Here is a 17,500-nt window from a genome sequence, read left to right on the forward strand (position 1 = left end):
CATTGACTCTAGGTTACTGAGATTGTTTTACATTCAAGTTTAGAAGCTGATCGATGAAATAATACATTGCAGCTGTCGAAAACTTGAGAGAGAGAGAGAGAGAGAAGGGGGGAGGGAATGTCTGAATGATAGTTATCTGATTAGACTTAAAAAGAAATATTAGCAGCTGATGAATCACCACCTCAGACAGTCAACGGGGTTCGAACACAATTTCCATCCTCCTCATTCCTAGATTTCGCTCTATGTAACTGTTGGAGCAGATCTGCAGCCTGCTGCTATCGGGAAGGCATTTGATATGCTGGCGGAAAATAATTAATTTACCTCCAGCAAAATATCAAATGACATTCTATGTAAATTGTTGAGAAAACAAAATAGTTTGCCACGGTGATTTGACGGCGGAAAAAGTTCTGGAAGTGGGCTGTACCACCGATTAATTGGAGATTGGAGGAGAACTAGCCTAGTGTGAATAGTATGAGAGAAATTAATCAAAACAGGTGTAACGCATGTCCTGCAGAAGTAAACTGCAAACATCTTAACAAACGCCAAGTGGAGATTTCTGAAAGACTGTGCAGTGAGATTTTATTTCTAAAGATTGTGGGAAGAATATTTCATAAAGAAAGTGTAATGGAAACCTTTTAAAGAATATGAGACCTTTTTTTAAGAATGTAAGTGGAAACATTTTAAAAGAACATAAAGTGGAAATTTCTTAAAGACCTTGAAGTACAATTTTCATACATAACTTCAGGCAGTGTAGTTGATACCCCACGTGTGGATGGGTAGAGGAAAAGGAACATTACGTTTGTCTTAGGATAGAAGGCGGGGGGTTGGGTTGACCAGTGAGAAATACGGACTTCGAAGAATGACTGATGCACAAGTATACTTGGTCGAGGAGGAACCGCAACTTAAGAACACTGTGGACAAAATTCCAGAATCACACAAAGACGGATATTTAACAGAAACTAACGTTGTCCAATAGCTCCTAGCCTAATATAACCTAACCTAACCTAACCATTCCATAGAAAAATATATACTTTTAAATGCAAAAACAAAAGAAGCGAAAAACGTGTTCGAGTGATCCTGGAACAGAATCACACTTTTTGACTATGTACTAAAGGATTGGAGGTTGATTAGTATGATGGACAGAAGCGAGCCGAACGAGTTTGCAGGAATCTCTTCTTATATTATAGTAAAGAGAGACAAAATATATTTTTATTTGACCCCTTATAAAATGAATATCAATTCAATAAAGTCAGTACAGAGAAGAATGAGCAAAATAGTACAAGGGTTTGGAAACTTGACCTTATGAAGAAAGACATCTTACACTCTCTGGAAAGACGACGAGTGCGGGGTGATTTGATAGAGGTATTCATGTGGGTTAAGGGCTTTAACAAGGGTGATGCTGGTAGGTTGATACTGGTAAGGTTATCATATCAAGCAGGGTACGACCCATAGTAATGAATTTATAATTGGAAAAATTGATTTTAAAAGGAAATAGGGAAGATCTTGTTTACCAACATAGTGGATAACGAAGTGATGTAATAATTTATGGATGAGGGATGATATATGGTAAGGGACATGGAACTACCTAGTGTAGGTCTTATGGTTTCTTGCAGTCTCCTCTATTCTTATGTTCTTATGAAACTAGAAATGATAAACATAAAGTAGGTGACTGTTGGAAAAGGAGAATTTGGTGGAAAATATGAACCAAGTCTTAAAGAAAATTGTTGAGACGAGAAGGCGGAGAAAGAAAATGTTATAGAAAAAATGATGAGAAAAAAAACATTGCTATAAAAAGCGTGCGATGCGAGAATATTATGAACGAAGAAAGAAAGAGAGAAAAAGAAAAGAAAACATGACGGTGTCTGAAAGAAAAATGATAAATTTTAGAAGTAAAGAAAGCGACGCGTGCAAAACACACTAAAGTTAATTAACAAAAGGATGGACAGAAAGTACACAACTTGTTAAAAATTTACTTGATTAACCCTTACACTATGAAAAACTTGATTTTTATTCATTTATTTTTTACTGCAGGTGAAAGAAATGGACGTACACTAAGTCAAGGGAAACAATTTAATGTTGAGGGCGTGGGGGGGTGGGGGTACTTTCTCGTAACTGTCGAAATGCTTATGCCAAATAATTCTATTACAATAAAACCTTCCTCCCATATAAGGATTTAGTTTTATCTTTGACTCACACCTGCCTCTCGTATAAATGACGATATTGTTATTTTTTGTGAGTGAGCAGAGGGTTGTAGCCGACATTGTGACGTCAGTATTCATTGTTCTGACTCACACAAACATTCAAAGGATTATTCTTCTGGTGCATGTGGATTTTGTTTCATTATTAAAGATATTTTGATGAGACTATGCCTCATATTTATGGAGAATTTAACTATCTTTCCCTGAAATTCCAGCCTTTCAAAAGTCCGATTACAAGAATGTCCAAGACTCTGTGAGTCACCTATACGCAGATTCGCGTCAAGTTTCCCCACTTTTAGGGCTGTGACGTCGACGTGACGTAATATCGTCGTTCTTGTGGTCCAACCTCTGTCCTTTGAAGACATCCAAACTCAAGACTTTTTTCTTTTTACACATAAACTGACGGTGTTTCATTCGTTCAGTTTTCTGAACAAAATAAACGTAGAGGTTTAGTAGAGGTTGATTCAACTGAAAAGTACCATGAAAGTTAAAGACAGAAGACATCTACGGACGAACACGTAGACTACCGAAGTCGTCTACCACGCTATCCAACACAATGATAACCTACGAACTTGTCCGATTCATTGCTCTATACTACAGCTTGCATTTCGTTGATGGCGCTGTCAAATTCAGAGGCAACGGATATGAGGACATCGTCGTAGCTATCAGTGAAGAAGTGGAAGAAGACATGAGGATTATCGAGAACATCAAGGTGAGATGGTTTCTTTTGACGATTTAAATGTTAAGTCATTATGCAACTTTTGTGGGTTTGAAGGCGTGGGAGAGACATTAATGTTCTAATATTACGTTCATAGAAATTACTCAGAACCTCTAAACTGGGATCACTATATGTGTGTATGTGTGTGTGTGTGTGAACATATATATATATATATATATATATATATATATATATGTATATATATGTATGTATATTATATAATATATATGTATATTTGTATACTGTACATATATATATATATATGTATATATATATATATGTATATATGTATATATATATGTATATATATATATATATATATGTTGATGTAGGTGTAAAAATAAGTCACGGGTTTAATCCTAACCGGTTTCGCTCTATGCTTCTTCTTCTGAAGAAGCATAGAGCGAAACCTGTCAGGAATAAACTCAGAAATTCGGAACTAGACCCGTGACTTCTTTTTCCACCTTCATCAACTTATCACAATGTACCAGCGTATATACATATATATATATATATATATATATATATATATATATATATATATAATGTATTAAATGACGTATATGTATTAATAGTAGCACATGAGTTAAATAAAACTTTGACCCACTCTCGGATGAAAATAAGCTAAGGTACAGAGTAAACCTATTTCGACCACTGACTGTGATCCTCTTCAGCAGGTACATACATAGAATAGGAAGACAAGAACATATGTACAGAGGGAAATGCTATAAAAAGGAACTAGGAAAGCCTCAAGTCACGTGTCCTTGATGGGGTCGGACCTTTTGTTCTTTGGAAATAAGTTTGGTTGCAGCCCAATGTTAGTATCTGGTGACTATTGACCTTTTGATGTGTTGAAATTAGGAAATTGTTTCAACACATCAAAAGGTCAATGGTCACCAGATACTATTACTAATCTGGCAGTAACCAAATTAATCTCCAAGGAACAAAAGGTCCGATCCTATCAACGACACGTGACTTGAGGCTTCCCCAGTTCCCTTTTGTAGTATTTCTGTATAAATGTTCATGTCTTCCTACTCTATGTATTTACCTGCCGAAGAGGATCACAGTCAATGGTCGAAATATACGTTTTACTCTGTATCTCAGCTTATCTTTCTCCAAGAATGGGTGTAAGTTTTATCATATATATATATATATATATATATATATATATATATATATATACACATATATATATATATACACATATATATTTACATATACATATATATATACATATACTTGCTAAACAGAAATGTAGTAGCACATTTGTAAATGACACACAGGAAACCCACAGTCGGAGAAAATAAACTTCGAATAAAGAAGATTCCTATATTTCGGCTATCAACTGTAGCCCTCTTCAGGAAAGTACATAAGACAGAGGACAAAGGGGACTTATAAGCTACAGAAAAGAGAAGGAATGCGGACAAATGACCTCACTCAGGCGCGGGGCAAACTGGGGTGGCGGAGGAGGGAGGGGGTGAGGTGAGGGGGGGTTGTAAGCTCCGTACCAGCTTGCTAACAGCTGCGCGTGAGATGATGTCAGGAGTCCACTGTCCTTTAGAGATATTAATTAATATTAGGGCATTCCTCAATTAATGCTGATTCGACTATTTTTCTCCTGAAACCGCAGTGGGACTTAAACACTAATCTGGCCTTACCCCAGTCGAAAGAATGATTCTTATTTTTGACATGAAGAAATACAGCCGAATTTTCTTGCCCATACCTAATTGACCTTTTATGTTCTGCCAATCTAGTGTTCAAGTCTCTCCCGGTTTGACCCAAGTAAACCAAATCACAATCTTGGCAGGGCAAACAATAAACACCAGGTGACTCAACTTCCTTCGGTTTTTGTTGAACGTTCACAATTTGCTTACGCACGGTGTTAGGATAGTGATAGGCAATAGTGAGACGCTCATGAGGAAACAACTTAGTAGAAGAACTGATGGTATTATTGAATGGAATTTTTAGAATGTCCTTAAAGGAGCGGTGAAAACTTCCGTCCCCTCAAGTTTTCACCGCTCCTTTAAGGTCAATTAGGTATGGGCAAGAAAATTCGGCTGTATTTCTTCATGTCAAAAATAAGAATCATTCTTTCGACTGGGGTAAGGCCAGATTAGTGTTTAAGTCCCACTGCGGTTTCAGGAGAAAAATAGTCGAATCAGCAGTAATTGAGGAATGCCCTAATATTAATTAATATCTCTAAAGGACAGTGGATTCCTGACATCATCTCACGAGCAGCTGTTAGCAAGCTGGTACGGAGCTTACAACCCACCCTCACCTCACCCCCTCCCTCCTCCGCCACCCCAGTTTGCCCCGCGCCTGAGTGAGGTCATTTGTCCGCATTCCTTCTCTTTTCTGTAGCTTATAAGTCCCCTTTGTCCTCTGTCTTATGTACTTTCCTGAAGAGGGCTACAGTTGATAGCCGAAATATAGGAATCTTCTTTATTCGAAGTTTATTTTCTCCGACTGTGGGTTTCCTGTGTGATATATATATATATATATATATATATATATATATATATATATACATATATATATGTAAATGTAAATATATATATTATATATATACATATACATATATATATATATATATATGGGATAGGAGGAAAGCTTCTAGGAGCTGTCAAGAGTTTTTATGAGAGTAGTAGAGCTTGTGTCAGGATTAGAAAAGGAGAGAGTGAGTGGTTCGAGGTAAAGGTGGGACTTCGTCAAGGATGCGTTATATCGCCCTGGCTGTTCAACTTATACATGGATGGGGTAGTGCGAGAGGTAAATGCAAGGGTAGTGGGTCAGGGATTGGAGATGGTTAAAGAAAATGGAGAAAAGTGGGAGGTGAGCCAGTTGTTGTTTGCTGACGACACTGCGCTTGTGGCAGGATCGGAGGAGGGACTGAGGAAGTTGGTGACAGAGTTTGGGAGAGTATGTGATAGAAGAAAGCTAAAGATAAATGTGGGTAAAAGTAAGGTGATGAGATGTACAAGGGGTGAAAGTGGCAGTAGACTGGAAGTGAGCATTAAGGGAGAACGACTGGAGTAGGTGGATAGTTTTAGATACTTGGGTGCAAATGTGGCAGGAAAAGGTGGAGTGAAGGTGGAGGTAGAATGTAGATTGAGAGAAGCGAGTAAATGCCTTGGTGGATTGAAGAGTGTAATGAGGAATAGACATTTGGGAATAGATGCTAAGAGGAGACTGTATGAAGGAGTGATTGTGCCAACAGCACTGTATGGGGCAGAAACATGGAACATAAGAGAGGAAGAGAGAAGGAGTTTGGATGTGTTTGAGATGAGGTGTCTGAGAAGTATGATGGGGGTTACTAGGCTAGATAGAGTGAGAAATGAGGAGGTGAGGAGAAGAACGGGGGTAGAAAGGGAGTTGGGAGATAGGGTTGATGAAAGAGTATTAGGATGGTTTGGACACATGGAAAGAATGAGTGAAGAAAGACTAGTAAAAGAGGTATGGAAGGCAGATGTGGAGGGAGTGAATATGAGGGGACGTCCTAGGATGAGGTGGATGGATGGGGTAAAGGGGGCTTTGGGGAAGAGGGGAATGTCTGTTGAGGAAGGACGGGAGAGGACAGAAGACAGGGGTGAATTGAGAATGGTTGTATATGGATGATGTTGTGATGCATGAGGTGGAATGGACGGGGGGATGGGTGGTGAGGTAGTATGTGTGAGCAAAATTTGACGCAGCCCGATAGGATTTCTCCCCGTCCTCTCATTTTATGCACTGGGGGGGGGAGGGGGTCGCCGATTTAATGAAGCGGCCTTGCTGTGGATGTGCTGTGTCTGGTGACACTGCTTCTGACCCAGGGCAGTGGACAAGGTGCAGGGATGACCCGTCATCCAGGAGGTGCTAAGATAAGAGGGAGGGTGGAGGGGTGTGGAGTGTATTCAGGGATAAAATGGGTGGGAATGATTTTATGCCTTTTCCTTTTTGGCTACCTCCCTTATAAGGGGGAAAAAGCCTTGGTATATGTATGTATGTATGTATGTATGTATATATATATATATATATATATATATTTATACATATACACATATATATAAAATGAGACTACGTCTTCTGCAACTACGTGATGTGTGGTCGGGGACTTGTACAGTACTTTTGAACCATCGCACGTGGCTCAGTCGCTAGTGTTTTGACATCGTGATTATGCACGCACAGGTCAGGGTTCGAATCCCTTGGCAGAGCTTCTAAAAATGTTCAATCTGTCTTAAACATACACAACTTGTCGGAGGGCTCGCCTAATATAGGGATTGGATGAAAATGAGACTACGTCTTCTGCAACTACGTGATGTGTGGTCGGGGACTTGTACAGTCCTTTTAAATCATCGCACGTAGCTCAGTCGCTAGCTAGCGTCTCTACTTAGTGATTATGCACGCACAGGTCTGGGTTCGAATCCCTTGGCAGAGCTTCTAAAAATGTTCAATCTGTCTTAAACACACACACACACACACACACACACACACACACACACACACACACACACACACACACACACACACACACACACACACACACACACACACACACACACATATATATATATATATACATACATACATATACCAAGGCTTTTTCCCCCTTCCAAGGGAGGTAGCCACAAAGGGAAAGGCATAAAAACACTCCCACCCATTTCATCCCTAAATACACTCCACACCCCTCCCACCCTTCCTCTCATCTGAGCACCTCCTGGATGACGGGTCATCCCTGAACCCTGCCCACCGCCCTGGGTCAGAAGCAGTGTCGCAAGACACAGCACATCTACAGCAAGGCCGCTTCATTTAATCGGCGACCCCCTCTCCGTCCCCCCTTGCATATAAGGAGAGGACGGGGAGAAATCCTTCGGGCTGCGTCAAAATTTACTCACACATACTACCCCACCCCCCACCCCCCCGCCCATTCCTCCTCATGCAGTCACAACATCATCCATATACAACCATTCTCCACTCACCTCTGTCTTCCGTCCTCTCCCTTCCTTCCTCAACAGACATTCCCCTCTTCCCCAAAGCCCCCTTCACCCCATCCATCCACCTCATCCTAGGACGTCCCCTCATGTTCACTCCCTCCACATCTGCCTTCCATACCTCTTTTACTAGTCTTTCTTCACTCATTCTTTCCATGTGTCCAAACCATCCTAATATTCTTTCATCAACCCTCTCTCCCAAATCCTTTTTCACCCCTGTTCTCCTCCTCACCTCCTCATTTCTCACTCTATCTAGCCTAGTAACCCCCACCATACTTCTCAGACACCTCATCTCAAACACATTCAAACTCCTTCTCTCTTCTTCTCTTATGTTCCACGTTTCTGCCCCATAAAGTGCTGTTGGCACAATCACTCCTTCATACAGTCTCCTCTTCGCATCCATTCCCAAATGTCTATTTCTCATTACACTCTTTAAACCACCAAGGCATTTACTCGCTTCTCTCAATCTACATTCTACCTCCACCTTCACTCCACCTTTTCCTGCTACACTTGCACCCAAGTATCTAAAACTATCCACTTCCTCCAGTCGCTCTCCCTTAATGTTCACTTCCAGTCTACTGCCACTTTCACCCCTTGTACATCTCATCACCTTACTTTTACCCACATTTATCTTTAGCTTTCTTCTATCACATACTCTCCCAAACTCTGCCACCAGCTTCCTCAATCCCTCCTCTGACCCTGCCACAAGCGCAGTGTCGTCCGCAAACAACAGCTGGCTCACCTCCCACTTTTATATACATATATATATATACATATATATATATATACATATGTGTGTGTGTGTGCGTGTGTGTGTGTGTGTATGCATGTACATATATGTATGCATGTACATAAATGTATGTATGTGTGTATATATTTATGTATGAATGTAGGTAGGTACAGGAGGTATGTAAGTATATCATACAAACATTTTTTTCATTTCCGATAGCAAATGTTTATCGATGGCTCAGATTCTCTGTACACGGCCACGAGGGCGCACACCTTCTTCAGGGAAGTGAGCATCGTGGTCCCCTCCACATGGACCCAGATGGACGAATACGAGGTAAGTGTGTGGATATTTTATTTGTCCCTTGTTCCATAGCTTTCCAATATTCTCTTTTACAAATTTCGAACCATTATGTGTCACGACAACCGACGAGAGAGAGAGAGAGAGAGAGAGAGAGAGAGAGAGAGAGAGAGAGAGAGAGAGAGAGAGAGAGAGAGAGAGAGAGAGAGAGAGAGAGACCTCCGATTCGTTAAATTAGTAAGAAGAGGAGTATATGTCAGGAGGCTGTAGCTACGGCCGAAGCAGTCACCTTTGTTCTATTATGCGTTCTAGAAACTGTTGGGTCAAGTAATAAATAGTTACTGATGGGAATAAGAGATTGGGCGGGACTCGAACATGGGACCAAGAAGATACGAGATTAGCATTTTTCCGAATCACAGGTTCCATGGCAACCATACCGGACACATATTGTGGGGATGGGCTTGCAACCTGTCTCCGTCATAATCAAAACCGCTGTGCGGGATGCCAGGGTGTTGCAAATGAGGCACCAACACGTCGACCCAGGCCCGGGGTGGACCTCCGGAGGGATCTCCTTGTGGACACCTGGAATATTCTTCCTCTCCTGGAGGACGACCGACTACCCTTTTCATCGGCGGAACTCAGGAGGCTTAGATTGAATATAGTGACTCTCTCAGAGTTGAGAAGACCAGGCAATGGCGAGATCAGTAGCAGGGGTTACACCTACTTCTGGTCGGGCTGAACCGATGGGACTCACCGTTAGGGAGTAGCTGTAGGCATATCTAGTTGACTACAGCACACCGTTGTAAAGGTTACTACGGCTGATGAACCTATGATGCTGGTGAATTTTAAGCATATCCTCGGCTTCATATCTCTTATTGCAGGATATGCTCCCATTGAGGTACCTTGAAGAGGAGATGTTCTATGCCAAGTTTGAATCTATAGCTGACTAGTTCCCGCCACGAGACACACTTAATGTTTTGGACGACTTAAATACAGTTACTGGCACCGACAGAGCTGGCCATGGAGTATACATTGGCCCCCATGGTTCTGGAACCAGGAACATCAACAATTCTCTTCTGAACTTTGCAAAGTCCAGACGGCAGAGGATTGCTGGTTCCTGGATCCAGAGACGAGATCCATACCGGAGGAGTGGTTAAGGAGATCGATCACATACTTGATAGCACTTGTTGGAATACCCTACAAAACTGCAGGGTTAATCGAAGTGCTGAATTATTTGGGGCAGATCATAGACTTGTGGTCGCAACACTCGGACTGCGCATTAAATCCAGGAGAATCCCGAGATGTAACCCAGCTGGGTATCATCTGGAGGACCTCAGGGTTGATGGATATGCCCAGGAGTATACGATAGCAATCTCTAATAGGTTTGAAGTGATTGGCTTTCTTAGGAACCCTGAAGAGCTTTGGGATACTTTTAAACGTGAAACTCTGAAAGCTGTCGAGGAGAGCGTTGGTGCTACCAGAGACAAGAGAGAGTCCTCGCCCCAACACTCTTCAACATTGCATGGACTACGTATTGGACAAAGTTGTCGATCAGTAGCGTTGCGGAGCATCTATTGGCAGCATCAAGGTCAATGACATTGCATTTGCTGATGATGCTGTTCTTCTTGCGGAGTCATTGGAGATACTGGTTGCAGCCCTCGAAGCACTGCACAGGGAGTCAAGACCACTTGGACTTGAGGTTTCCTGGATCAAGACTTGCATTTGCTGATGATGCTGTTCTTCTTGCGGAGTCATTGGGGGTCCTGGTTGCAGCTCTCGAACCACTGCACAGGGAGTCAAGATCACTTGGACTTGAGGTTTCTTGGACCAAGACCAAGGTCTAGAAGTTTGGGGACTTATTGGATGACATAGTTCAGTCTGTCCATGCACGTGGCGAAGACAGTGAGGCCTTGGAAAGCTTTACATACCTTGATAGTGCAGTACATAACAGTGGCGGGTCATGTCCGGCAGTACTTCGAAGGACTGACATTGCCCATGATGTTATGGACTCCTTCAACCAGACTATATAGCATTGTCGTTATTTATGCAGGAGAACTGAGATTCGATTCTTCAAAGCACTTGTGCTGTCTTGCTGTTCAGCTACGAGGCATAGACATTGAATGATGACTTGGAGAGGCGTTTCGATGTCTTTGATACTAACTGCCTTTGGAGAATCATAGGGTATCGCTGGAATGACTTCGTGTTAGATCAGAGACCTGTAAGACTCAGTAGGTCAGTTACCATCATATTTCGTGAACGTCAAATCCGTCTATATGGGCATGAGGCACGTTTCCCTGATGCTGATCCTACTCAGCGTTTTCTCTACAAGAGACAATCCTCGATGGAGGAGACGAAGGGGATAACGCACACAAAATTCACGGCTAGGGCAAGTTGAGTGAACCTGTCAAGAGCTGTTTGGAGTGGGATGGGAAGGGTGTCTGCATGGGAGCTTGCTCGGTGAGGCTGTGGGGACTGGCGCCGGTGTTTGAGAAAAAAAAACAGGCTTCCTGGCGTATGGCCTCGATGATGATCACACCACCAGCGAGTAACAAGCCTAATAACCAGAAAACATTTCGGATTTTGTTTGAAGTCACCATTTCACAAAAGCACTTCATGAATATATTTTGATAAAAATATATATGTGGATGAATAACGCTACAACGCTAATAACAATAAAAAGCTTCACTAATTAAAAACCGCCAGGAGCAAAGACACAGATTTAGTGACACGTCGACGACGCGAGTTGGTGGGAAGATTTCTCAGACGCGGGCAGAGGTCGTTGGTAACATTTCCTTCAGGTTTTGAAGTCGTCTTATGATCGGAGTGGTTTCACGGCACTGGAGAATTAAAGACGACCCTCCTCGTCATCTGGAATTGTGAATGAAGGATTTGTCCAATCGTGGAGGCAACATAATGACCGAAAAAAGGGGGGGGGGGCGGTGACTGGAGTATACGTAGTAACGTTACGTCAAAAAAAAAAAAAAAAAAAAAAAACACCAAGTACGGACGAAACCTTCGTTAATACGACGTTTATTTTCTTAGAACTTTATCAGGAGAGCTACCGGACAGAATAAGAAACATTTCTGCACACAATAAGAAATTGGTCACTATAGACGTCAAATCTCTAATCACTTATGTTCCATCTCAGTGACTGAGCTCCTCAGAAATAACATCGGGAGTGAGAACATCAGCTTCCCCTCAACCTCCTGACGAGTTTGTCGAATTAACGCTGCTGATGTAATTGATAAAGCTACGACAAGCAAAACATCGTGATAATAAGCGCTCCGTGATCACACGATGTTTCTTTTGATAGATTTATCGGCAACTGTCAATTGCATACAACATCGTCAGCTGATGCATGAAGAAAGCTGACCTAACTATAATACACGGTAAAGAAACACGTGTGGATTAAACTTAAAGAGACACAATTAAAGGAATCGTACAATGTCAGCAAACAAAGAGGAGTATACCAAGGTGTGAGCGAAAGCAATTGGTGTGACCGAAGGCGATTGTATTGTAGTTTTGTTTATTCACTCCGTGAGCGAAATATGAAAAACACTATGCGAAAAATGTGTCCGTGGGAAATGACTCAACTCTACGGTAGTCTTGATTATATATAAGTGATTGATGATTCGGTTTACGTCGGGAACTCCCTCCTATCAAGAGGCTAAGATGGTACTCCATTGTAGTGTGCAATTTAATAAACCATTCCCTTGATCCATCTCGCTGGCGGCAGGGCTCAAACTGCCGTCACCTTGACCTCTGGCGCATGTAGCGACGCTCTAACGCGCTTAAGAATATATATATAAATACAAAGTGTAACAAGATTGTCTGTATCTTTTTATAAACACAAATGAGTGGAAAAAACGATCTTATAAGTACCAGAATTGCCATCAACTTTTAGATCGTTCTAGCTTCCAAAATAAGATGTAAATGGAAGACTGACCCTATTTTATTAGCTTTACATTACCATAAACTATAATTCCTTCCCTATTTTCAGGAATCGGAATTTATTCAATACACAGGACGTCGAATTTGTTTTCCAGGTACACTGACAACTTACTGATACTATAAGTTATACAGGAAATGAAAGTATTTTTTAATAGTAATTCCATTCATTTCGTTGTCTCAATAACAGATTATGGTCAACAAAAGTGTTACGGTACAACAGTGGTACATAATTTCTCACGTGTCTTACAAATTATACAAAGTTGTAATCATCTTATCATATAAAGAAAATATACAATATTACTTCTCTAGAACGAGAGCAAGATACAGAGTTCTCAACGTGTTTTTCTAGATCTTGAACGTCACATATACAACACACTAATCTCTCCCTTAATCCACTTTAATTTATTTGCTTCAATGTGAACACCTTTACCACACATTCTTTGCCTTTCTCAAACCCTCCTCTGTCTTCTTCCACCATAGAATCCGTCTGTTCTACTTCTCTCTCTTCTCTGTACTTGTCATGGGATGCTTAACCCATTCAACTCCGATGACAAGATGTCTTGTCATTTGGTCAAATAAAACAAAAAATCATAATAAAACAACAAAATGTTTGATGATCAAACAGCACCAGAAAAATATGACGTCATCAGTCCTCCTCGAGGAGGACTGATGACGTCATATTTTTCTGGTGCTGTTTGATCATCAAACATTTTGTTGTTTTATTATGATTTTTTGTTTTATTTGACCAAATGACAAGACATCTTGTCATCGGAGTTGAATAGGTTAACCCATGGAAGGCGTCTCACTTTTGTATATTGCTTCAGTGTAAACTCCTTTTCTACACATCTTCTGTCATCCCAGATCCTCTCCTACCACGTCATCCGTCTTATTCAATGTCTGGTCTATAGTTGTTCTTTTCTCTACTTTGATATCATTTTCTAGCTGTCACTAGACAAAACTGATCATTGTCTTTGTCACATACCTAATTATGTTCGTAATTAAAATAAAGGGAGGATTTATACAACACACATAATAGTTGGCATTTTTCTTTCTCTGTCTGTCATAATTAGGTTTGTAACAAAGACAATGGCTAGTTTTACCTCCATGTGGCTACTTTTGCCCCTTCCTATGGTATAAACTTTCCACTTATCTTCAGGCAATTTTACTCAATTAAATTTTTTTCCCATTCTCATCTAACTCGAAGACGGCAGAAACTCTTCTTACATGTATATCTTTTTTGTCTGGCGCCGAGAAACTTTATCCAGTTGAAGGAGATTCCATCTTCGTTTAAGATTTAACGAACTTGTTTCTTCAGATAGAATTTCCTCCTACTTCCCTTCACTTTGGAAAAAAAAATGATAAATGTAAGTTTTCCTACAGTCATATAGAATATTTTCATCGTCCCTGTATTTAAGTTTTATTTTTAGTCATTCACCCTTACTCCTTTTTGTAGAATCCTTCTCCTTTATTGTGTCTATTTTCAGCGGTTTTTTTTTCTTCATTTTCAAAACATGGCCTCTTTTTTAGCCTTTCTTATCGTTTTCTGTTTACCTCTTTTTCTTCTTCTATGCCATCTCGGTCTCTTCCAATTAACATCCTTTCCTTTGGAAGAATCTCCTCCTACGTTGTAATCCCATCTATCTCCTGGACTACATTTTCACTTTTTCTATTTCTCATTTCTATGTTCATCATTCCATTCCACGCTTTCCACCCCGAGCCCCAACTTCCCGTTTTCTTTAAAGCTTTTGATACTGATTTTCCACAATATCACAAACGAAACCAGAAACTGTAACAAAAAACAACGGTAATGATACGATAAACCGTGCAACGACGACTTTATGTGCAAATTTCGAAATGCAACTGAATGACCTGCTGAGATCAAACCCAACGGAGAAAATTTGCGAGACAACATAACTAACAGGACAACTCCCCTATCTGGGAGGTGAGAACGGAATGACCTGTTTGTATTTCCCCTCCCTTCCCACCTCAGAATGCAACAGACGCAGGCGAGGAGTGGACGGCACAGGGCGATATTGTGGTGGACAAGGCTAGCCCCATCTACGGGGATAATCCTTACACGCTCCAACTGGGTGAATGTGGCGACCCAGGAGAATTCATTCACCTGACTCCAGACTATGTGACCAACATGTACGAATCAGATCGAATTACCAGGCAAGGACCACCAGGTAAAGTACAATTTCTCATCTTGTCGCCACTGATATGTGTAAGGTCCTGTTCACATTAGCGGTTTGAACCGCCGCTGTTGAACTACAATATACTGTAAATCAATGGAGGTGTTCACTCACAACCGAGCAAAGTTTTCCTAGATTATGTGATACCACCGCCGTTCCCGCGCGGTTCAAACCGTTAGTGTGAACAGGGCTTCCACCTTCAGCGATCTAATAAAGGTATTCAAATGGGTTAAGGGCTTTAACAAAGGTGATGCGGGTAAGGTCATCATATCAAGACAGCAGAACATAAACAGGTTTAGGTTTCAGAAGGAAATAGGCAAGAACTGGTTTACCAAGAGAGTGGTTAACGAATTGAATAGATTTAGTAACTATCTAGTTAGTGATTGCTGAAGCTATTGATTGTTTTGAGAGATGATAGGGATGATAGGTTGTAATGGACATGGAACTGCTTAATATAGGCCTTGTGGTCTCTTGCAGCATCCCCCATTCTTATGTTCTTATGCACTCTTGCAAAGGTAGACAGAGAAAAATATGTAAAGCGAGTCATTAACTTTGAGGTTTCATATTCAGGATTCTTAGCCTATTCCCGAGGAGACGTTCAGCCTAGTTGAGATGGGACTACTTTACTAGCCGCTACTGCTAGCTGCTACTTTAGTAGTCACTATTGCTAGTTGCGAGTTAACTTACCCGGGAAGTAAGTTTTGAAGCTAGGATACTTTGGCGCCAAGTTTACTGACTTTCTAAAGGATTACAAAGGATTATAAGGGCGGAGCATGCCGACAGGAGACCTTTTGGTCCATAACTAGGTCGGATGCGAAAAAAAATTGAATATAATAAGAAAAAAAAAATATATATAATAATATAAATAATAATAAATGAAAATCAAACAAACAATAAATAAACAGACAAATAATAACAAACAAATAAACAGATAATATAATATAACTGGCGGTAGAGGGGGAGTTTACAAGTCGCTGGCATTTGCGACTACTAAACCAGTCCCGTGTTAACGAGGCTTTGCTTTCAGTGTATTTTCTTTTTAACGTTGTTCTCTTTTAACCAGGGAAGATGCTAGTCCACGAATGGGCTCATCTACGCTGGGGCGTATTCGACGAGTATGGGGATGTCTTCAACAAAGCCCCGAACTTCTACATCGGAGAGGACCTTCAGGTCAGTCAACAACACCACCACCAACAACAATATTGATACATACATATACCAAGGGCTTTTTCCCCCTTACAAGGGAGGTAGCCAAAGTCAAAAGGCATAATTCCACTCCAACCTCATTTCCCACCCACTCCACTCCCATCCACCCACCCTCCCTCCCTCCCTCCCTCCCTCTTTTCTTGGCTCCTCCTGGATGACGGGTCATCCATGCATCTCGCCCATTGCCCTGGGTCAGAAGCAATAACAATAATTAATGATGATAATAATAATAATGATAATAATGATAATTAATAATAATAATAATAATAATAATAATAATAATAATAATAATGATAATGATAATGATAATGATAATGATAATGATAATAATAATAATAATGATAATAATAATAATAATAATTAATAATAATGATAATGATAATAATAATGATAATGATAATGATAATGATAATAATGATAATGATAATGATAATGATAATAATAATGATAATAATAATGATAATAATAATAATAATAATTATAATAATAGTAATAATAGTAATAATAATAATAATAATAATAATAATAATAGTAATAATGATAATAATAATAATAATAATAATGATAATAATAATAATAATAATAATAATAATAATAATAATAATAACAATAATAATAATAATAATAATAATAATAATAATAATAATAATAATAATAATAATAATAATAATAATAATAATAATAATAATAAATAATGATATTAATAGTAATAACAAATAATGATGATGATAATAATAGTAGTAATTAATAATGATAATAATTATGTTATTATTATTGCGGGATATTGAGATAACAGTATCTTATCAATGACGGTCTGTCACCAGATGTTAAGAGGAAAAAAGAGGGGGCAGTCACCGGTTGACAGCTCTACTTATGTGGAAAAACCAGAAGACCGGATGCCAGCCCCTAGGGGCTGCACCTCTTGATGGAGATGAGGGTGTTGATTGTGAGGAGCTATTCCTCTCCGACATACGTTTCACAGAATCACCACAATAAATAAATAAACAAATAAATAAATAAATAAATTAAACAAAAACAAAATAAATAAGTAAATGAATAAATAGATAAATAAAATAAATCATGAATCAATGGATTTTTACATATTAAATGAATAAATAAAAAACAGATATAGAGAAATGAATAAATAGATAAGTAAATAGATAAATTGATAAGTTCACAAATAAGAATTTATAGATAATGAAGATAGATAAAAACTGATTACTAATAAATAAGTTAATAGA

At 39.7% G+C, this 17,500-nt stretch overlaps 1 protein-coding gene across 2 annotated transcripts in view; it reads left to right on the forward strand.

The window, feature by feature from the left end:
* The window catches only part of LOC143020267 (calcium-activated chloride channel regulator 1-like), a 49,692-nt gene that overhangs the window by 724 nt on the left and 31,468 nt on the right, over positions 1 to 17,500 (forward strand). For both annotated transcript variants that reach the window (XM_076176490.1, XM_076176491.1), the window contains exons 2-5: positions 2,414 to 2,910; positions 8,833 to 8,946; positions 14,852 to 15,047; positions 16,117 to 16,223. In XM_076176490.1, the coding sequence (XP_076032605.1) occupies positions 2,755 to 2,910; positions 8,833 to 8,946; positions 14,852 to 15,047; positions 16,117 to 16,223 (573 nt within the window). In that variant the 5' untranslated portion in view covers positions 2,414 to 2,754. The remainder of the gene's footprint in view (positions 1 to 2,413; positions 2,911 to 8,832; positions 8,947 to 14,851; positions 15,048 to 16,116; positions 16,224 to 17,500) is intronic.

This window comes from Oratosquilla oratoria, chromosome 39, assembly GCF_046742065.1.
Source record: "Oratosquilla oratoria isolate Oo_2021 chromosome 39, ASM4674206v1, whole genome shotgun sequence".
Classification (NCBI taxonomy): domain Eukaryota; kingdom Metazoa; phylum Arthropoda; class Malacostraca; order Stomatopoda; family Squillidae; genus Oratosquilla; species Oratosquilla oratoria.